Raw genomic sequence first — 22,679 nt, 5'->3', positions numbered from 1 at the left:
GTGACTGCTTAAGCGCGTCATTATACTTCACAGCTGGTATTAATCAACCGGCAAACCCGACATCTCTGACTTTATTTTATAGAAGTTTAGTATATTAAATACTGGTTGAAGAACATATGAGAAACACACTTTCATTATTCTGTTACATATCAGTGCATAAATCTGGTCGATTATTAAGTTTAACTGTTGTGTTGTGTTGTGTTGCCTGCCTGTCTAGCAACGTTTGTTTATACATAACATAAAATAGTGTTTTTCTTTTCAAAAGTTACATAGCGTTTCATGAAGTTCATTGAGTTGGCTCCAACGATTTCGGTTTGAAACGGCTTAAAAAATTGTCACGTGATTTCCGGTAAGGGAACGTTGGAATTGGCTCCCTGGTTTTTGCGGTGCATTGTGGGAATTTTTAGGGATCGAACGTTTCAGTGCACTGGATGGATTTTGCGAATGAGACATCCCTTAAAATGGCTGACTCCCTGGTCAGTGCCCTAACTACTGAACAAGGGAGCTGATCGAGCCATATCCCAAAACTGATGAGCGGTTTTAATATTGTCACGTGACTACAATTTACAATAGGTGGCCAAATTGATTGCCTGAAATCAATTCCTGCTTTAATCAACTGCTGTGTACCCTAGTAAACCCCATTTTCCTAAATACACAATTATAACGTCTCAGTCTGATGCTCGGTTTTATTCTATTTCAAAGAACAATAAGATGTAAGTGATGGTTTCTTAAGATTTTAGGAAAGGCGTTATTAGACGCTATATAATCGTTGATTGGGGCCTCCCTCAGAACCAGTGAGAGATCTGAAGAAATTCGCCGCTCTGCTACTGAACAGAGACGAAAGAGGGTGCTTAGAGAAAGTACCCCGAGGTACTTTGGTGGTAGCAGTCGGACTACGAGCTTTATTTAAGATCTAGAACGCGGTTATCTGTGGGACTTGATTCTAACGTAACCAGGCTTAAGTGAACTAACGCGCTTTATTTGCTTTTTCGGCTTTTTGAGTGCTGATAAGTTTCCTAACCCGCTAACCTGAACCATTAGCTTAGAAACAAACGCAAATAAACACTGGATGTGTTGTAACGTTACGTTTTTGTCTATTTTGAGTTTATTCTCGAGGGCAAAGGCAGGAATTCAATTAAAGGGCGCAGGCAGAGCCGTTTGGTCACACGAAATGAACTAAATCCTCGGCGTCGGCTTTTTGAGTTTAGCCATTTGGCTAATGAAGCCCATCTCTTGTCAATTCGCGAGGAAATCGAGTCCTGTCAAGATTGCGGTGAAATCAAGTCAACAGATAACCTTTATTTTTTGGGCCGGTAGCTTGTTTAAAATCTGGACTGACTGCAGCATCTCTTGTAACGTTAGTTTGGTGTAGGACAGGTAGCCAGCAGCTAGCTGAGGTATCCAGGCGGGAGGGAGAAGGTGCTGTGACACCGATTCAAATATCAGGTGAGTTCAGGGTTTTCAGAAACGTGCCTGGTTTCCTTATACCTGATAAATCAATGTGTAGTTTGTAGGTTAGTTACCTTAATATTGTTGTATCAAGCTCTTTAGCTTTTTGTTGTTTCTTGTCTGTCTGCCTCGTCATATGCTAACAGAGGCTCTTAGATTACATAGGATCAAGACATTAAACCAGCTTCTCGTCGCAACTGGTTTTAAATCTCCATTTAATGAAGTTCCTATAGTCATTAACGGATTTGTATAAGGCTTGTTTAAGATGAGCCTGTTTAATTCCCCCATTACACAGTTGCTTTGATTTTGATTTTGATAGGTAGTTTAATGTTTTGCAGTATTTTTTTAACTGGCTTTAAAGGACCACTGCATCATTTATCAAGTTAAATTAACTACACAATTACTCCTCAACAGGTGGCCATAGTGTCTGATATCGGAGCTTCGTTTATTTCACCATCCACCTGAGTCATGGAGAAGGATGAAAATGGTGAAACTATGGTGGAGACAATAAAGGACTCTGTAGTAACCTCTGCCTATAGGTATACCAAGGTGAGAACAATTACTTAAAGGGGTAATGTCACATTTGAGATAAAAACACTATCTTCAATAACCGTGCTATTAATATCTTTTGTTTTTGTTGTCAAAACGGTCCACCAACATAATTTGTTTATTTTGCATTTAATTTTAGTAGTTTACCATAATGTTATGCTGACTTGTTTTGGCCACAAATATTACGTGCATACGTGGTGAAAATCTGATATTGTGAAAGCCCTAATTTAAACATTAGACCACATGCGTTGGCACATCAACACTGATTCAGTTCTTATAACTTGACTGGTGGCCCGTGGGCCAAGTGCGGCCCGCCAATCATCTTTACCTGGCCCGCCATAACATTTCAAATAAATGGAGAGACTTTAAGAAATGCATGTCCTGAGATGCCACATCTTTGAAAGTCCAAAATGCTGCTACATTCAAAACCGAAGTAATTCCGCGGCTCATAACGAGATATTGACATCTTAAAAAGTGATTTGATTGGCCTGTCCAAGACACTTAAAACCCCATTGAAAACAAAATTAAAGTTTTTTTCCTTTTATTAAAAATAAGTTAGCCTTAAGGACGTCACTAAACTGATATGCACTTAAGCGCAGACAAAATTCACATTTAAAGATATAAGCGTTTAAAACTGACAGTCTGGCACGTGCGCTCAAATAAATCTAGAAATTCCATGACATCACACTACACTTCAGCCTCTCATAAAAAAGTTCTTGTCCAATCAAATCCACTTTAGAATCCAAAGTGTCTCGCCCCCTTCACTATGAGATCTGCAGAAGCGGCACCTCAAATCTGCCACTTGTTCGCACATTTATGCGATGCGATGGGTCGCGTTCCAAAACACGTCTTGTGCCCTTGAAAGTAAGGAAGGGTACACTGTGTGAACCGTTGTCTCCGTTAAGGGAAAAACTGTTGTTTTTATTTGTACATTCATTATGTATTATTTAAACTGCTATATTTATGAAAATAGCTGTTCATCTCCCTCCAGAACTTGCACTTCAAAGGATCTGCCCTTCTAAGTGTGTAGGGCACATGAATGCGATTGGAATTCACCTGAAGATGCGATAATAGCGTTCAGTTTCTTGCACAGACCAATTGATTCGCTTTATAAGACACCACTTTAATGTCACAACGGGCAGGGATTACATTTGTGCTGAATGTATTAGCGTTTTTGAATTATTGATTTGACTTTCATTAGGCTAATTTTCAACCAAATATCTTCACAAATATATTCTTGACCCTTAAGAAACAGCAACAAAACAGTATAAAAGAAACAAAATGTAATAAATAACAGAAATACAAAATAACAGAAGAAATGAGAACTTTTGGAATCTGGCCCTCAAAGAAAAGTAGTTGAAGACCCCTGTCATAACTTGATGTTATAGTTTCTATTAGTAGAACAAATGTGAAATGTGGGTAATAGTCAGACGTTTTCACTCAAAGCAAGCAGTGAAAGTTTTTAGTTTAAGTTGGTCTTTAGAACTTGTTTGGCCCATCAGTTCTGATGGTTTTGATCCTGTCAATGAAATTTTGCAAGCCTTGCAAAAAGGCTGCATTTGCAGAATGGGCTATAAGACAAATATTAGACCTGACAACAAACCCACAACTTGCAAATAATAGCCAAAAATATGGTCGAACAGTGTAATAAAAACTCAATTTTGTTGGACCCGATAGACTCATGGACAGCTCTGCGATAAATATCGCGACTGACAGGAGTCGAACATGGCCATGTTCTACTCCTGGTTCGAGGTCAGATGCAAGTATCATTATTCTCTCTTCGCTATGCACTTTTCTGTCAAATCTGTACAGTTAAATCCCAATAAAGGCATAAAAGGCCAAGCAAATAATAAAACAATTATGGTAAGTAAAAAACTGCGTTTCAGATGTAAAGTGTTCATGTATGTCATTTAAAGTGATAGTTCACCCAAAAATGAGAATTCTTTCATTATTTACTCACCCTTTTGTCATTTCAAACCTTTATGACTTTTTTCGCAGAACACAAAAGATATTTTGAAGAAAGTTGGGAACCGAACAGCACTGGACCCCATTCACTTTTATTGTATGTGCACAAAACCAATGCAAGTGAATGGGGTCCAGTTAACAACATTTTTCAAAATATCTTTTTTGTTTTGCGGAAGAAAAAGTCATACAGGTTTGAAATGACAAAAGGGTGAGTAAATGATGACAGAATTTATATTTTTGGGTGAACTATCCCCTTAATGTCGAGTAATTGAGATTTTCAAATTGATAATGAAATGTCTGTTTTGCAGGAAGAGCTTTTGGAAATCAAAGAATTGCCAGTTTCAAATGAGAGGCCAGAGTGTCTATCTGAGAAATATGACAGGTGAACTTTATTTGGAATTTAATTCTTAATGTGACACCATGGCCTGGTTTCACAGACAAGGCTTAAGTCTAGTCCCAGACTAAAATGAATGTTTGACCTGTCTTAACTGAATAACAAATTTTAAGATATTTCTGGGCAAGTTCTAGTGCCATTGTTTTGTCTCAAGATGCACACCAGTAATATGTATTCTTCAAGGCATTTTTGTAAAAGCAACACAAATATCTTAATTCAACTAAGGCATTGTCCTGGCTTAAGCAAAGCCGTGTCTGTGAAACTGGGCCCATATCTTGCATGAAGAGCTTAAGCAAAAAACATCAATGGGTGTTTTTGCTTGTGTACGATTTCTTCCATACAGCTAAACAATCAGTAATTTTTAGAGTAGTTCACTTTAAAATTTAAATTTCACGATAATTCACTCACCCACATGTCATACAAGCTGTCCGTGAGCTTTCCTCAAAAGCCTAATTTTGATTTCGACAGAATAAACACACGGACGGCTTGTATGACATGCCGTTGAGTGTGAATTATCTTGAAATTTTAAAGTGAACTACTCCTTTAACCATTTCTAAGTCTAGTTTTATTTTTGATCTGTGGTCTTGTAGCACTATCGACTGCTTTCTGGCATAAGTTCCTCATGCTTATATTCAGCAGTCATTGATCTAAATTCTTTTAGAGTGACATTATAGACTGAAGGGGTTAAATGAGCTAATTTGCTGAGAAGTATCGTAGTTACTAACATTACTCTCTTCCTAATAGTGATGGGGTCTGGGACCCTGAAAAATGGCATGCCTCCCTATATCCCTCCTCAGAAAACAACTGTCCTGCTGAAGGATACAAGAAAGACTTTACAGAAGATAGAGTTCCACTAAAACGCAGAATTGGGGGTAAAAAACGATTTGCTACTAAAAGGTTGCAGGATGCAGTGGTGTCTTTTGCTCTTCAACTTAAAGCTTTGTGCTGCAGATCCTAGGGAACGTGTTAAGGATGACGATCTGGAGGTGGTTCTTAGTCCACAGCGTCGTAGTTTCGGTGGTGGTTGTCAAGTGGCACCCACTGCCATCCCTCGACGTCCCATCAGCCCTCTGGAGAACAAAGAGAACGAATCTCTTCGGCTGGGTGGTACACGCCGCATAGGAAGCGGCCGCATCATGGCATCACGTGTGTTCGAGAGGGAAGTGCGAGTTGAAAAGGAGAGAGAACGAGACCGAGACCGTGAATTCAAGGACAAGAGATTCAGGGTATTGAGCGAAGGACCTGCTGCAGAAGTTTTTTGCTAATTATTTATTTTAAGATGTTTTAGGTTTCTGAATGTCTTTGTCTGTGTCCTGCTACAGAGAGACTTTGGAGACAAAAGAGTGTTTAGTGAAAGGAGAAGAAATGACTCCTATGCCGAAGAGGAACCAGAATGGTTCTCTGGTGGGCCCACCAGTCAGTCCGAGACCATTGAGCTTATTGGTTTTGATGACAAGATCTTGGAGGATGACAAAAGGAGAACCAAACGCTCCAGGAAGAAGCCAGAATCAGTCAGAGAAGGCGTGTGATGGGCTGTTTTCTATTTTTCCTATGGAAAAACTAACACTATCTATATACAAATATATGTATATAGATATACAAAATGTATAGATATATGTATGAACAAGTGCCTGGTTTAGCATAAAAAAGTATTTCTCAGCACGCTCACTTTAAATCTTTCTCTTACAGTTGATTGTAATGGTGGGTTGGACCCTGGGGTGGTTCAAGAATCAGGAGCTGATCAAGAAGTCCCACATGCAGAGGTTCTTCCCGAGCAACCCCCTGGAGAATTTGACTTCAATGAGTTCTTCAACCTTGAAAAGACCATGCCTGGCCTGGCTTCGGTAAGATATGGGGAGCACTGCATGCTTTATCAGGGTGCTGGGCACAATATTTAAAGGGTGAGGAAATAATCTGAACACGTCTTAGGTTCTTTGGTTTGACTTTTAAAGGTCTATCAAGAGCTTCTTAAACTTTCCTTAAATTTCCCTGGGTCTAAACCATTGGTCTGTTACATTTGTTTACTATCTTGAAATGAGCGGGCCAACTTCATCACAGCCTAATGTCTAATGTTGTTTCTTCCTACAAGTTCTTTGCTTGTCAGTGAACAAAAATGCCTGTTAAATGAATTAATGTTACCGTAAGTGGTTGGACATTGGTGAATTGCGGAATATTTCAGCAAGCTTGGTTGCGATTCATATCTGTTGCGGTATTTAGGGAAACTTTGCACTGATATTTGCAGTTGTGCATCAGGCTGTTTGTTGGTTTATATAGGAAGTTCCATGTGATACAAATTTATGCCCATCTTGCTCATAAGGGTTGTATTAGGCACGAGCCCTTTTGTAAATTTTAAAAGAAAAAGGGGTTTTAGATAATTTGATTGGTCCTGAATTGAGATTTACTTCAGAATTGTGTGGAGAATGCAAGCATTTTCAAAACGCCCATTTTTCACCCCATTGCGTTAAGCCGCCTGCAGACACTCCTCACGTAAGTGTCATCCACTCCACCGTTTCCTCGTCTTCTATGCTATGACACGCGGTCTAACAGTTCTTCTCTTTCCAGATGATTGAGGATGTTCTTGGGGAGGGTCCGGTCTCAGCCAGCCGCTTCAGCCGTTGGTTTTCTAATAACCCAATGAAAAGTCCAGCAGGCAGCCGCTCTAGCAGTCTACGTTCCACCCCTCACGAAGAGCTTGAGAGACTAGCAGGTAACAGTGTTCGAGTATGGTTTGTTTTGAGACTGTTCTCTCTGGCCTGTATTGGGGATGTATGAACTAATGTTATTGATGTTTCAGTTCTTGATCCTCAAACAGGTGCACTAAATCCAGGGTTGTCCCAGTTTTTCACCCCAATTCCTTCAGCGGAACACAAGGAGAAAGTTGACATTCTGGAGCTGCTTCATAAGGCCAATATCGACCTGAAACCGCTACTGTCCAGTTTGAATATCAACAAGGCTCGACTAAAGGAGAGCAGTAAGTGTCATTTTATAATCAAATGCCATGATATAATTGTAACTGACGGCTGATGATGACGGTGAATCTGGTTGTTGTCATTAAACTAAAATATTAAAAATTAAAATGAAATAAAGCAAATATTGTCCCTTAAAGTAAATTTTTGACATTTGAACATTTTTTCTTGCCATGAGACCTATTGGCCTTTTGTGACTTTTCATCTGAGATTGTTTACTATTGTCCTGTTTTTCCTGTGTGCCCTGTTGTAGCAAACTCGGGGGTGGTGTTGTCCTTAGAGGAGGTGGAGGTGGGTCTGAAGGGACTTAAGGTTCAGCCTGAACCCGCTCAGCCGCTACCTCAGAGGCAGTTGAGCGGAGGAGGTGGTACTCCCTTCATGGCGGAGCACCTGGAAGAGGCTCTCACGGGAGGAGCCGGGGGTGTGACAAAATCGCGGGACCCTGACATGTCTGCGTTTAACAAGTTTGTGAGCTCCATGAAGGCAAGTGGAACCCTGCCCACCCACCCCAAAGCCGGCGGGAGCAATGTGAGTGTGCCGCCACGATTGCGCTTGCATGTTTGTGTATGCACTTGCTGCATGCGGTCCAGTGTCCGGTAAAGCTGCATGCGCGAGGCTGAAACAAGCTGGGTGAACAATGCAAAGTGACACTAGTCAAAGCTGATGCATTTTGCATGCAATGAAAGTCGCTTGCTAGTTAGTCTGGGGTAAAAGTGCTGTCGTGTTGGCGTTTAATTTAACCAGTGATGGGCATAAATTTGTATTTGGTAGTTGTGGCTGAATTTTAAATGTCAGTGAACTTTCGCATGAGTGGTGCGGGTGCTGTTCTGTTTGGCAAGTATGCTGTCAGGCTTTGGTTGCTATTAGGCTAGTGCTTCTTAACACTGTAGATGCCATTAGGGTTTAGGTGACAAATTGATGGACCAGATGGTTTTTGTGGAATTGCATGTTGTGTGATGTCCATAACTCGATTGCAAAGTCCTTACGAACCATTTTTGACCACATTCTTGTTCAGTTACAACAGCAGTCAGTGGATCCTGCTCTTGTGCCCTTACCTGAGGCCCAGGTACCTGCTTCTCAGCAGAAAAACATCTTTCAGGTGATCTGTCAAAGTCTTACTGTTTGTCATATTAAATGAATGTTCCAGATACAACATTTATATCTTTCAACAGCTTTTAGTAGCGTTTAATTCACTACCAAAATAATCTTGACTCATGTCTAAGTTGTTGTTTTTTGTAAGCTCACCCAGCTAGAAAATTCCCACTTCAAAAAGTTCACCCATATGAGAATTCTCTCATTTGCTCACCCTCATGCCATCCCAGATGAATAACCTTCTTACGTGTCTGTCAAAGCAGGCATATGACAGCTAGTCACGAGGCACAAAAATTCATTAATAAAAATGGCAGCATGACACTACATTTAAAGTTTTAGCATTGTGTGACCAAGGCATTTTACTACTTTTATCTATCTTTTGTGCTTTAGGAATTGTTTGTGCCATCTCATGGCCCTGTTCCTGCCTCTATGCCTGGCCTCATGCACCACCGCGCTTCTCCCCCACTTTTCCCACAGAGATCTCCTATACAGGACTTTTATCAAGGAATGCCACCTGTAACCGGTAAGAGCCCTGTATGAAACTTTTTAAATTTTATTCTGGGTAATTGAATGTTGTGAATACTGCAGAAAGTGTTATCTTGTTTGAAAATCTGTAGTTTGGTTTTAAGGGATGCAGTATGTTTACTTTCCCATCCTACATTGTGTTCTTGGTACCTCAGGGTTCCCCGCTGGTCCACAGACTGTGTTGGATCAAATTCCAGACTTTCATCGGGCCAGGACAACACCACAGGTTATTGGTCTTTGACAGTGTTACAATGAAAACATCAGAGCATCTACAGATTTCATTTTGAGAACAATTCTATGTTGGTTGTTTTGTTTATTGGCATTAAATCCTTTCTTTGTAGATGAGAGCTTTGCAGATGGGAGTGGACCAGGCCAGTCTGGAAGCTTTATTTCAGCAGGATCTGGCCGTACATAATCGCCCACAGTACAGCTACAACAAACACGCTCCAGACAAGTTGTATCGCAACAGGTACTTCGAAACTATAGCAGGTTTTTTGAATCATTGAGCCATTTTATAATCTTCAGTTGAATCCAAATATATTTTCAGATTTTGCACTAAACAGTGATGCTTGAAAGAAATGTCCCATGGATTTAATTCAATTTAATAAAATGACAATGACTGATTTGTGTGCACATCTTTTCTTTTTTTTTTTTTGAGACAACCAAGGATGACTTGTTCTCCTGTGCCTCACATGCCTGGCCGGACCTCACCTACAGTTACTAGTGTGGTAAGTTAAACTTATGACAACTGATTTTTTACTTATAAGGGATAAATAATCAGAATAAAATAGACTGTGTATGAACCCAAGTAATCCATATTGTAGATATTTGACCTGACAGTAGTACCATGTGTGCATTTGAGCAATGTTTAAAGGTTTTTTCCCCCTGCAGTTGTCTGCATCTTTCACTCCCACCTCTGTGATCAAAAAAATGTACGAGTCAAAGGAGAAAAGTCGTGATGATCCTGGGAGCCGACCAGGAAGCAAAGAGGAGACTGTGAACTCTCATAGTTCTCAGGATGGTACGGCACAATGCATACAGGACACTCCAAGTGACCAGAGTGACTCCGAATTTTTTTTATTTTTAATTGCTTATTTTATAACACGTCTATATCTTTATAGATGGCCCTGCATCGCCCATTACCTTTCTTGAAGATGTGGACACTAGTGGACCTCAGACTGGTGGGGTAAAGGCATGCTCCACCCCTGTACCTTCCCAAAATCGTCATAGTAAAGACCCAGACAGACCCAGACCTCCTTCCACAACCGGCCACCACACTCCCACCATGTTGTCCCCAGGACCCTCCTCTCCCTTTCCCAGACACCAGATGTACCCGGTCCCTCTGCTTCCCCACGTCCCCTTGGTCAGACCTCCACCCCAGCTTCACCCCAGTGTGATGCAGAGGATGCTGGTTCAGGGCATTCAGCCTCAGCTTGGACCCCCATTGTTGCAGACAGGTTGGTGATTGATCATTAAAGCCTATCTGCAGATTTACCATAATGAGTTTATTTGAATACTAAAATTGTTGATCTTTCTCTGCATGAGCAGGCATATTTCCTCAGACTGTAGACCTGTCTCAGCTCCAGGGTCTGCCCCCGGCCCTCTTAGGGCAACCTCTGTATCCTATTGGTCCTGCAGGGCATCCACTTATGGCCCCCAGAGCTGCTGGGCCAAACATACAGTTAGCAGTCATGCAGCAACAGCTTCAACAGCAGAGACCCAGTAAGTACAGTTGAGGGGCAGTTGGCCCACGTGGGTTTTTAAATGGATCATTTGATGCTTCTGTTCAGAGGTATTTATCGCGATATGCAATACATTGAGATATTAAGTGATGTATTTTAGAGCTATGGTGACCGTTTTGCAATACGACTTCTGTTTAATCCCATTGTTTCAGTGGGGTCCCTTTTCACTGTTGCACTGTGACCGGCCATTCACACAGAATGCGTCTTTCTATGCCGCGGCACTACTTTATCATAATTTTTCTTTTTAAACATGCGCTAAACGGAGGCGTTTGGATGTTTGCGTGCGTCTCGCTCATGAGCGTTAATGTTACATATTTCCTTCCTGTCGCAATGGGAGCGCGCACCTCGCGGCTGAACATCAGCACAAGTGTAGCAATTAGAAGTTCGCATTACGTTATATTAAATATACTCACGAACAAACATTTTGAAAAAAAAAAACAATTGTGTTCCCCTTATATTTGCTCAATATAAGCATATAATATGATTGAACTGTTTCTCTATATGCTTTGATGAGAAATAAGGGTCAGTAAGGAGGATTGACAGCGTCCTCCCACATATCTAATTTAAGCCTTTATTTTATGATTAAAAATATGATTTCAGGAAGCCATTGTGACTATGTAAAACACAACAGACATGCATGTTTTAATGGTACAATTGTACTATTTTGTTTTCAACTATTAATTTCTGGGTGGATGCTCCTAACTCTTGAAGTTGGAAGCACTGGTGCTCCCAAGGAAAAGTAAATTTCGAGCCCTGTTCTCTATTTATTTGCTTAAATATTATGTATGCAAGTTACCTTAGCATGCTATTCAGTTGTTAAAGAAATCTAAACTTTGCAGTTATTATAGGGGATACTGTCACTGTCACCATGACAGTATAAAAGGGCATTTTAAGTCAATCAACAGCACTATTTCCTCTCGCAATCAGTAGAAAATGTGGTTTAAAAAATACCGCCATGTACCGGGAAACCGATATAAATCTGGAAAACCGTTATATTAATTTTTGGTCATACCGCCCAGCCCTAGATCTAATGATCTCAAAATGACATATTGCCTGATATAGCCATCTAACACAAGATTTGTTTTATCTTTGTACATTACGTATATCTAAAGATGAACTATTTGTAGAGCAAGTGTTCTTTTTCTACACAGATCTGCATGTCGGTCCATCAGGCCAGTCACAGAGCCACGGTCCCCATCGGACACACCACTCCCAGCGAAGAGGGGGCAGCCCTACTCTGGGCCTGGCGAAGTGGTTTGGCTCTGACATGCTGCAGCAGCCCCTCCCTTCCATGCCTTCAGCTAAAGTGATCAGTGTTGATGAGCTCGAGTTCCGCCAGTGACGACATCCTGTAGCCATCCAGCAGGAGTTGAGACACCCCTTCCCCACTGCCCTGTAGTTGGAGAGATGTGAACTTTGATTTCTATCATTATGTACAGATGACTGAGCCCCGCTATTTTTTTGTGCTCTGTCTTGCAGTTAAAGATTTTTTCGAAAGGCTTAAAAGTTAAGATGACAAAGGGAAAAGACGAGTTCTGGACCTTATTTTGTTTCCTGCCGCTTTTGTCAAGTAATGTAGTTTCTCTTGGTTTTTTCTTGTTTTTGACTGATTCTTACAGTTAAGAAAGTAAATAATGTATAGGCCTGAGTTGTACAGACTATGGGAATAGAGTTCTTTTCCACGTTGTACATAGATTTTTTTCTTTTTCTGTCTGTATGTGGGGAAGGTTTATCCTGCTTGGAGGCAATGAAAGTTTTTCTTTGTTGAGTCGCAATATTCCACAGTTCCCATTGGAGCTTGATCTGGGTGGAAAAGTGCGGCATGGCTGTTTTGTTGGAATGGAGACATCCGTATGTGTGGCGATTTAAAGCATCCCTAATCCAGAGATACATGCCCTTGAAACTTTGCTGGAATACTGAAGCTACAATGTTCTCTAAGAACAGGGCCCGGGGACACTCTTCCACCCCAAGAAGTGATTGCTAGTTGTGCCTTTTTTTTTTTAAGAAACTCCACCCCCACATCCTCCCCTCTAGCCAGTCTTCTTAGTATATGAGAAGCACTGCTCTGAATCACATTTGTTTTAGGGTGGCAGGGGTTGGAAATTAAGTATGTGCTATTAATTTAAGAAGCACAAATAGTTAAAGTTGGAAAAAATGTAATAAAAAAAATCATTCACATAAAATAAACTTTCTGACTCTTTACTTTAGTGGTTTTCTTTAATAAGTGTGGATTTCAACTCGTGTTTTATATTCCAAGTATTTTAGGGGCAGGGATTATCTTGAAACGGGACTAGGCTTTAGTTAAATTAGGATATTTAAGTAGTTTTAAAACATACTTTACAAACGAACATTACTGTGTGCATCTCGAGACAAAACAATCACACTGAAATATTTTAAGATGCCAGTGCAAGGTGTTTTCGATCGAGATACCTCTAATATTTAAGTTAAGTCTGCGACTAGGCTAAAGCCCGGTCTGAGAAACTGCCCCTTAAAGGGATAGAATTTTCATTTTTGGGTTAAAGCGATAGAATTTTCATTTTTGGGTGGACTATCATGAATTACTCATCCTCAAATTGTTCCAACCCTGTATAAATTTCTTTCTGTTGAACACAAAGATATTTGGATGAATGTTAGCAACTGAGATTTCTGAGGCACCATTGACTACCATAGAACAAAAAATATACAATAATTTTTCCTACTGTTTAACACAAGACATTTTGAAGAAAGCAAACCGCTCTGGCGCACTACCATTATTTGACCACCCCAGAAATGTCAGTTGCTAACATTCTTCCAAATATCTTTGTTCAACAGAACAAGGTTCAGAACTACTTGGGGATGAGTAATTCCTGACAGAATTTTCATTTTTGGGTGGACTATCCCTTTAAGGTATACGAATGGGTTTGATGGTAAAACGGACAAACCATTCGTAAATAAAATTATTTTAAAGCTTGATAAGAGAAGGTCAAAATAGAATGCATGGCACACTGTACACACCCTCAATATTTCGATATATATTGTAGTTCAAAATATATCGTAGTGAAAATTAGTTCATTCATTTACTCATGTCATTCAAAAGCTTTTGTGAAAGACAAGAAGGTAAATACATTATATTTTTGGGGGGTGAACTGTCCCTTTAATAAAATAAATATTTTAATGTATCTAATACCTTGCTCTGTCTATTGTGTGTCTTTATCACTACCTACGATTCAAGCGAGTAGATGATACAGGCGAGACTTGTCAGGTGAGGCTGGTGTCTGAACTAAACTAGAATGTCACTTCTGGATTTATTTCTTGTTTGCGTGAATTTCTTTCCCTTGGAAAAAAAGTCAGTGTGGTTACAGTGTCCAATAGAAAGAGAGAGAGAGTCTACTGTCATGTATTCAGCGTGTGTGTGTGCATTTGGGGGAGGGGGCTTGGCTCACTGGAAAACAAGGATGTGAAATTTGTAACGCGAGAAAAAGGAAGACGACCACCATTCAATAACCAAACTCGAAAGATAAATATCTCATTTTCCTTATATGCGACATCGTTCGACTTGAATGAATCTTTTACACTGGAATAAAATATTAAATACGCACGACACCCCCTCCCTTCAACCAAAGGTCAAAGTTCACAGGAAGCTGGGGGCTGCCATTTTTCCCCCTGCTAACATGTTAGATGCTAAAAAGGCGAGGAGTGGTGGTCGTCACTAAGCGTTTCTGTTTATTCTCTCCCCGTCACGGGTGTTCGCTATCCGTTTGCCTTCGTCTACCTCTTCCGTCGCATGCGTTAGGCTCGGTTGTTGAATGAAGACGGCATGGAGAGGACCGATCAGCCGTGGAGTTCCTCCTACACGTACCAGGTGAGCAAACACAGCGCCGAGATGCTACACAACCTCAACACTCAGAGAAAAGATGGTGGCAGGTTTTGCGATGTTATCTTACGCGTCGGAGAGGAAAGCTTCGCGGCCCACAAAGCGGTGTTGGCGGCGTGCAGCGAGTATTTCGAGTCGGTGTTCAGCTGTCAGGCAGTGGACGGCGGCGAAGGCAAGGAGCTGGAGATGCACACGATTAGCCCGAAAGTTTTTCGAGACATCCTGGACTTCGCGTACACCTCCAAGATCGTGGTGCGCCTGGAGTGTTTTCCGGAGCTGATGACAGCGGCGAAGTTTCTGTTAATGCGATCTGTCGTCGAGATCTGTCAGGAGGTTATTAAACAATCCAACGTACATATCCTCGTGCCTCCTTCCCGGGGAGGCGAGCACAGCATGTTTAGGAGCCCCGGGGCCGCGGAGCAGCTGTCACACCCCGTGGACATGTCAAACGGGAGCGTGTCCAACGGCGCTGTGTTTACCAACAATAATGACAACGACGGTGCCGATCCGACACGAGCAAATAACAGCTCGCAGCCGGCGGTTCCAGAAGCGGCTGATCGTTTACCAGTGTCTCCATTAGAGTTTCCCAGGAACCACCTAAACTCCGAGGGATCCCCGGGATCGAAACGAGGCAGAGGAAGACCCAAAAAAGAGTCCGCGTCGGAGTCGATCACATACAACAGCACTGCTCATAATGAAAATAATCATCTTTTCTCGTGTGGAGTTTGTGGCAAGGTCTTTCCCGACGAGGTCCAGTTAAGAAACCACGAAACGCAGCACGGGACGTTTTCCGGTGGCGTGAGCACCGGCGTGGACCTCGTCGCCGTGGACGGTCCGACGTTGATCTCTCAATCGCAAGCGAGGTTTCAGCAAAACGGGCTCCCGGCGGATAACCGCAAGCGCGAGAGGACGAGACGGCACGTAGCGTGTGACCTGTGCGGAAAGGTTTTCCGGGACGTGTATCACCTGAATCGACACAAGCTGTCACATTCGGGCGAAAAACCGTACGCTTGTCCGGTGTGCGGGCTGCGTTTCAAACGTAAGGATAGGATGTCTTACCACGTGCGATCTCACGACGGGTCGGTGGGTAAACCGTATGTGTGTCAAAGCTGCGGTAAAGGTTTCTCACGGTGAGTCTTTGCGACTGTATGCATCTATTCATAAGAACATTAGTTCATGTGTGTATGTGGGACCTCATTAAATGACATTCTGCTTTTTTTTGTAGGCCAGACCATCTGAATGGACATATTAAACAGGTGCACACCACAGAGAGACCCCATAAATGTCAGGTGAGAAACGTAGAACTTTACACGTATTTGCACCCAAAGTCTATAAACCTTTACACTATTTATACAGTGCAAAAACAACGAACCATTAGAATAAATGGATCTAATGGTACAAAAACCATTATGCACTGTGGTTTGGGCCTTTTTAAAGTGTTTATATTATTTTGTTTAGCAGGGGTTTAATAAAAAATAAATATCACACAAATAACACACAGATTTGCAGCCACTTGAAACAATGAAATCGCATCCTTTACACAAACATTAAAATGTTTTTCTCTAGCTTTTATTAATAGCATCTTGACAATTCACAGATTTGCAACGCATCCTTTGCAACACGAGATCGACTGAGATCCCATCTGGCGTGCCACGAAGATAAGATACCTTGTCAAGTGTGTGGGAAATTCCTCCGGGCAGCCTACATGACTGACCACTTGAAAAAACACAGTGAAGGACCTCACAACTATTGTGGAATATGCAACAAAGGTACCGTTCAAATATATGTTAAAAAGAGTGATTATATAAACGTATGCACACCAGAGTCTGCTACATAAATATGGCTTAAAGTGATCTACAGGGAAATAAATCTCTGTTGTGAGTTTAAAGATCCCATGCAAGGAACATTAGATTTCCCCTGTTGGATCATTTTGAAGCAATCTTCTGATTAATAAATCTACATATTGTTGTTTTTTTGTTTTATTTTTGCTTGTTTTCCTACTTTTTTCGATGGTCTCAGGTTTTTCAACCGCCTCCTACTTAAAGGTGCACGTAAAAACGCACCACAGCTCGTCCGTGCTCCCTTCCTCTGCAGCTCATCAGTTCCCTGAGCCGCGCACCAACAGACCGCTGATGCACAACGGTGCCCCCTACCACTCAGGACGCCCGTGCTCAGTGGAAGGCAAGCAAGCCTCTCCCCACAGCGTCACCTGTTGCTCGCTCACTGCTGCTTATCAGATTCTGCATCCGCTTGCATAAACGCTCACCCGCAAACACTGATTGTAGCACTGCGCTTGTGTTTTAGTGTAGTCATCTTTCCTTTATTGCAACATTATTTGGGGATACAAGTTTGGCCTTTTTGCTTTTTATTACACCATTTTTCGGTAAAAGACTATGATTAAGATGACTATATGTCATTGTATCATTTGTTCTTCAAAAGCTACCCTGTTTAAGGATCTTTAAGGAAGTTTAAATGGACCATTAGAAAAGAATCCAGTGTGTTTATGTAAGGTACACAAATTAAGGGAATAGTTCACCTTCAAAATGAAGATTCTGTCATTATTTATTCACCCTGTTCTCATTTTAAACCTGTGTGATTTTCTTTCTTCTGCAAAAACACAAAAGAAGATATTTTGAAAAATGTTGGTTACCAAAAACCGTAGGTGCCCATTGACTTCTATTGTATGGACACAAAGCCAATGCAAGTCAACAGTTTTCTGTTTCCAACGTTTTTCATAATATCCTTTTTGTGTTCTGCAGAAGAAGTCATACAGGTTTGAAATGACGAGGGCGTGCAAATAATGACAGAACTTTCATTTTGGAGGTGAACTTTTCCTTTAACAATAAATCTTTGTTTGAGTAATTCTAATTTATGTCAGATTAATGTATACAAAGAATGTGGTTTCAGTTTGGCAGATTTCAAGGTTTTTGATAGTAATGATGGCAAGTGCAAAATTAAAAGTCATTCAAATGAAGCATCTTTAAACAAAATTGAATGATTTCTTTTTCAATGATTCTATCTACATAAATTGTATTATGGAAATTAAGGATTATTTTTAGACATTAAATAATAGTTGCAGACCTAATCCATGAGCTTCGTCTGCTGTTGAAGGCTAGCATGGCCACATGCTCCATTCTGTTTGTTGCTTACAATCATTTTCATTATAAGCTGCCTTAACAAGCATTAACCGAACAACTTCCATTCACTCATGTCCACACGTTAGTGCACATGTACATTTTGTGCATTATTTCTGTGGATCAATGGACCTTTTTCAAACAATTATTGCCATAAAATCCAGCAGCTTGTTGGGAATATCCTTGCTAGACATGAAAATCAAAGTAAAATGGCATTAGCATTTTTTGAAGGACTGTCTGTAGACTCTTTCCAGGATTGCTTAGTAACGGATTAGCCTTGAAATTTAAGCCTTGCGGTTACATTTTTTGCAAATGCATTGTGGATACAGAAGAATAGAGAGAGAATGGACACCTGCCAAGGTGTAATTTTTGTGAGATCAGGCTTAAGGAATACAGAAATACATCAGGAGACATTGTTAACTTAACATCAGTACGGAATTATCACTGATTTCAGTATCAGCTGCTGGCTTGGCATGTAATGACAGAAAAAGATTCATTCAATGAACGTTCATGGTCATTTGAGCTTTTTAAAGACAGTTGGTGTTTTTATCGTTTCTGGTGGTTTCTGAACTGATGTCAAGCTAACGGTCATCTGACTGTGAATATTGTCCTTCCTGGCCTCTCTATCTTCTCTATTCATGTTGGGGTGGTTACTGGCGGTGTAGACCTTTGCACCAGTCGCCGGCTCTTGGTTACGTTTCCCGAGACAGAGGGGTCATTTCGGGGGATATCTGGGCCGGTTCTGCCCCAGCCTGTCCCTCCTGCTCTGAGCCTCCAGCCTGAGCTGCTCTTGGGCAAACCAGGTCCAACTCCTTATTTCTGGGAGTGCCGCTCTTCTGGAGCACCAGGGTTTCCACTTCACGGGCCTCTTACAGGTCAGTACGGGCCGTGTGGAGGGTGGGAACGGAGTGAGCAAGAGGGTTGAGGATGTTGGGGAAGATCTGGAGCAAATATTTGCTATTTTAATCCTTGCATAATAAATGGTTCAGCCTGTATTCATTCCTTATGAATCAACTGCAAATGCTTTTTGTGTTATCAAAAATGTATTCTAAGGGGTGCTTTGATTTTATACGTTTGATTTGCCAACAACACCAACCTCTCACCTCTTATGTTTTTTATACATTTTTCTTGGGAACAGATGGAGAGTTTGAAGGTTAGGGAGAAAAAAGTCATACTTTGTTTTTTTCCTTTCGCTGTTAGTTACCTCTGGAAAAATAGATAAAGAAAACAGAAATTAAATGATTAAAAATGGTTTCTAGTCATAAGAGGCATCAAGTATACATGAATGCTGTGTTCTTAACTTCTTATGTATCTTGCCTAATGTGTGGCCTCTTTCTCTCTGCCCCCTTCCTTCTTGCGCCCTGATCTCGCCATCCCCTCCCCACTCTGTGTTTATTTCAGACGGGCAGGAGAATGCTGGGAAATGCCCCCACCAGGACTCTGATGGTTCAGACGCAGTTTTCGGCGACCTCCCCAACGGAACCGATCTCAAGCCTGAACAAAAACCCGCAGGAGAAGACCTGGAAGTCAAGTCGTTCATCTTCAACGGACAGTCTGACGACGCGGTGACAACTCCAGGAGGATCCAAACTAAAAACGGACCCGGAAAAGAAGTTTGCTTGCGCCGAGTGTGGACAGACCTTCCGTACAAAGTCTTACCTCAACAAGCACCATCATCGGGTGCACAAGAAACGTGCAGCGGCCGGATCCAATCTTGGTAATCTAGGCTCACCCTTTTCACCCCAACAGAACATGTCACTTCTTGAATCCTTTGGCTTTCAGATCGTCCAGTCAGCCTTTGCTTCATCTCTGGTGGACTCTGAGATGGGCGGCAGTGGAATAGATTTAGGGGACAAATGACCCCTTTAGGAGAGACTTTTGTTTTAACCCTGCGCTTACTGGACAACCAAACATGTGATAACTGCAAGTTTAGTCTGTTGTCTTATACTTCTTGATGCCATTTGTAGACTTCTTTGTCTGCATTTTCTATTATTATTATTGTAATGTTTGTTAATGTTTTGACCATCATGGATGCCATTTTTATTCCATGCTGGTATGAAGCAGCTAATCTACCCCCCTACTTTTGACAAATTTCATAGGTTAACCCTAAACTTGTTCAGAATACCGTTTCATACTCTCACAGTTAAAATCCCAAACACGCATGTGCAAATTTGAGACCCACATTTCTGAGGATACTGTCTGCATACCCGGCTCCATATACTGTACAGAAGCAACTATATGTAAACCCTCAAAACATTGCTCTGTTTGTTTGAGCATCCGACCACCACAACACAGCGAGAACCAAGAGGGAGATTTTGTGTTGGAATCTGTTTATTCAGCCAATGGAAGACAAGGGGGAGCAATCCATTAAAAAAAAAACGTTTTGAATTTCCATTTTTTGGCTAAAATGATCCACCTCGGATTTTTCCAAGTATTTAAATCTTGATTATAAATGTTTTTAAAACGTCAGTCCAAATAGTGGCTGTTAAATCAGTAATGTGGTTTGTTTCTTGTTTTGATGTTATTGATAGTTCTGAGTTGTTTCGGGTCACAAAAAGTGTCGTTTTAATAATGTCCAACAGGGACCAATTTCAGGTTTCACTGTAAGATATAGCAAGAAGCAAAGAATATATTTTATTAACTTATTGATACTGGTGTCCGACTTTCCTTCACAAAAAGGTATATATTGTTTTTTTGTTTGTTTAAAGCAGCGACATGCTATTTTCTTCTTGAATCGTGCACCTGACTCAAGGACAGTGTGAGAGATTCAGTGTGTACATGAGAGCAAGGACGTGTGTGTGCGCGTGAATATAGATGTGTGTGCGCTTATGGTCTCTCCAATGTCCTTTTATCTCTAGAATGTAATATAAACAGAGGGCTTTGTAATCTTTTTTAATATATCAGAGTTTTTTAAAAGGTTCATTACATTCCTTCTTAACTTAAAGTCTTGTCACTCATATATGCATTCATATATATAAAACAAATTTGTATATCTATGGCCAATTATGTTATGGGGATCCTTGTGTATATATATTTTTTGCTTCTGCCTGGTGAATGATTGGAGGAATATGATTTGTTTAAAAAAATGTTTTAAGTTGATACAGATAAATCCATATTTCTGTTGTTTTTGATGTAATATTATGCAAGTATTTGAGTGTGTGTTTTGTGTTCGGTGTTAACCCGTTCCCCTTACTCTAAATGCGGTGTAAATGCTGGTTACCTTTCTTTTTATTTTACCCTTCAGGTTAATAGCCTATTGTACCGTAAACGTATTCGCTATGGCAGTTTGTACAATGCAACAAGTGTTACAAGTGGTTGCTCATGACGATAGATTACATCAATCTGTCAATTACATAATGCATAAGAAACATGTTTTGTTTCATTAATATTTGTGCTTGTTAGGCTTACGGTTGTTGTATGTAGTAGGATCATTTCATGCAGAAGTGAAAAACCTCTGCAGATTCTTCCAGCTCCATAGCACAATTTGGCTTCATCCCATCATTGTTTATTTCAAATCATACAGAAAATTATTCTACAACAACTATTGTCTGCTTCTTAGAATAACCTGATCTGAATATTCGCCACCCTTATTTATTTGCAAATTTATTTAGCACTCAAGTGATTTTTAATGTTATGACTTGTCAAGTAGGTCAAGTTTGGTTTTACATCACTGGAAAGTTTTTTTTCTTTTTATATATCTTTATGTGTATTTGTATATCTGGATGTTGCAAAGTGCCTTCCTTTTACTGATTGTTGAACAGCGACGGGTTGGAAATTCAGTCATTTAAAGGACCTATCTTATAATAACCATGTGCAAACCCAGCTGCATTGACACTTTTGTATAAAGACATGCACATAGAAACGTGTACATTTGTTTGTTTGGTATTCTATTTTATGTTTTCAGACAAAAAATGTTGTTTCTCTGTAATTCGTGTCACAACCTTCAGCGGTTTTTGAACATTTGGATATAAGCATACTTTTCTATTGATGTTTGTTTTTGTACACTGTTTTTGTGTCTCTGTATATTTGGTACAGAGATGGGTATACAATAAAATTGTATTTGAGAATTTTCTTTTTGTAAATTTGACATATTTGTATATATTAAGTTAAATTGTTGTCAAGAAAACAACACTTATTTCAACTTTATTTTGACTTAACATGTTTATTTAAAACAGAATATATTTATATGTAATACATATTTAAATTGAAAAACATTTCAATTTAAAGAGCAGATAATGAATAATGTTGAGTAATATTACATTTATTTAGAGTCAAACTGTATTTTAAGTGTTCGTAATCTGGAGCATGAAGTTTCAGCAGTTTCCAGCCCCACGTAGACCCTTATAAATATTTTTTTTAAAGAGATGTAGGCTATGTTAACTTGCTCTATAGAAGTCTAAATGTAAAAAAATGATAACCTTTCTTACTCTCAACACCATGTTCCAAACTCCAAGTAGCTTTTAACCACTGGACTGAGGTAAATATTACCAACGAGAATGTAAAACCTTTACAATTATAATAATAACTCACTAGATTTCAACTTAAAGCAGAGAACCAGACATTGTCAGCACTTCAGGATACTGTTCAATTTAAAAGACAAACCTGTGTTGCCTTTTGAGTACATTTCTAATATGATCCAAATTTGCTGGCATCTCTGAACAATGCTAAATATATTAAATATGCCGCCAAAACAGTTCTAAACTACATTTTTTTATTTATACAAGTATGCATGACTTGAAATTCTAAGCATGTTTATTCAGTTTTTCAGACTTTAACAACAATAGGTATATAGCTTAATCTGCTCTAAAAACACAGCAAGTACCACATGCTTTCTCTGAACTAAATCTCTCCGTTGCCATCGAAAAGCAACAGGGGCACACCAAAAGAGGGTTGCTGAGTCACATTGACCTACACGGAAAACATTCTGAAGGATCTAATAACTGCACACCATCACTGATGCTTGCCAAAGTCAGATTACAGTAGCTATTATATGAAGTGATCTCGTCTATCA

General features: G+C 40.3%; 2 protein-coding genes across 6 annotated transcripts; both read left to right on the top strand.

Moving 5' to 3' along the window:
* The first annotated feature begins 756 nt into the window (after positions 1 to 756).
* Positions 757 to 12,891, top strand: eif4enif1 (eukaryotic translation initiation factor 4E nuclear import factor 1). 3 transcript variants are annotated; one of them, XM_057338687.1, is made up of 20 exons: positions 757 to 870; positions 1,363 to 1,446; positions 1,864 to 1,998; positions 4,272 to 4,345; positions 5,102 to 5,229; positions 5,309 to 5,583; positions 5,680 to 5,878; positions 6,047 to 6,201; positions 6,920 to 7,064; positions 7,152 to 7,328; positions 7,577 to 7,851; positions 8,339 to 8,422; positions 8,806 to 8,938; positions 9,096 to 9,166; positions 9,282 to 9,409; positions 9,599 to 9,668; positions 9,832 to 9,961; positions 10,062 to 10,397; positions 10,489 to 10,662; positions 11,834 to 12,891. In XM_057338687.1, the coding sequence occupies exons 3-20, from the start codon at positions 1,918 to 1,920 to the stop codon at positions 12,022 to 12,024; spliced, it is 2,826 nt and encodes a 941-aa protein (XP_057194670.1). In that variant the 5' UTR covers positions 757 to 870; positions 1,363 to 1,446; positions 1,864 to 1,917; the 3' UTR covers positions 12,025 to 12,891. The 3 variants fall into 3 exon arrangements, with proteins under 3 accessions (XP_057194670.1, XP_057194671.1, XP_057194669.1); XM_057338688.1 differs by having other exon boundaries at positions 791 to 1,446; positions 7,170 to 7,328; XM_057338686.1 differs by having other exon boundaries at positions 792 to 1,446.
* Positions 12,892 to 13,934: 1,043 nt separating this feature from the next.
* patz1 (POZ/BTB and AT hook containing zinc finger 1) lies at positions 13,935 to 21,727 on the top strand. Of its 3 annotated transcripts, none has more exons than XM_057338391.1 (6): positions 13,935 to 15,665; positions 15,761 to 15,824; positions 16,133 to 16,304; positions 16,555 to 16,716; positions 18,335 to 18,544; positions 19,079 to 19,228. In XM_057338391.1, exons 1-6 carry the CDS (start codon positions 14,479 to 14,481, stop codon positions 19,111 to 19,113), a joined length of 1,830 nt encoding a protein of 609 aa, XP_057194374.1. In that variant the 5' UTR covers positions 13,935 to 14,478; the 3' UTR covers positions 19,114 to 19,228. The 3 variants fall into 3 exon arrangements, with proteins under 3 accessions (XP_057194374.1, XP_057194372.1, XP_057194373.1); XM_057338389.1 differs by having other exon boundaries at positions 13,955 to 15,665; positions 19,071 to 21,727; XM_057338390.1 differs by lacking the exons at positions 16,555 to 16,716; positions 18,335 to 18,544 and having other exon boundaries at positions 13,956 to 15,665; positions 19,071 to 21,727.
* The last annotated feature ends 952 nt before the right edge of the window (positions 21,728 to 22,679 follow it).

This window comes from Triplophysa rosa, linkage group LG7, assembly GCF_024868665.1.
Source record: "Triplophysa rosa linkage group LG7, Trosa_1v2, whole genome shotgun sequence".
Taxonomy (NCBI): domain Eukaryota; kingdom Metazoa; phylum Chordata; class Actinopteri; order Cypriniformes; family Nemacheilidae; genus Triplophysa; species Triplophysa rosa.
This window is presented reverse-complemented; position numbering and strand designations above follow the sequence as displayed.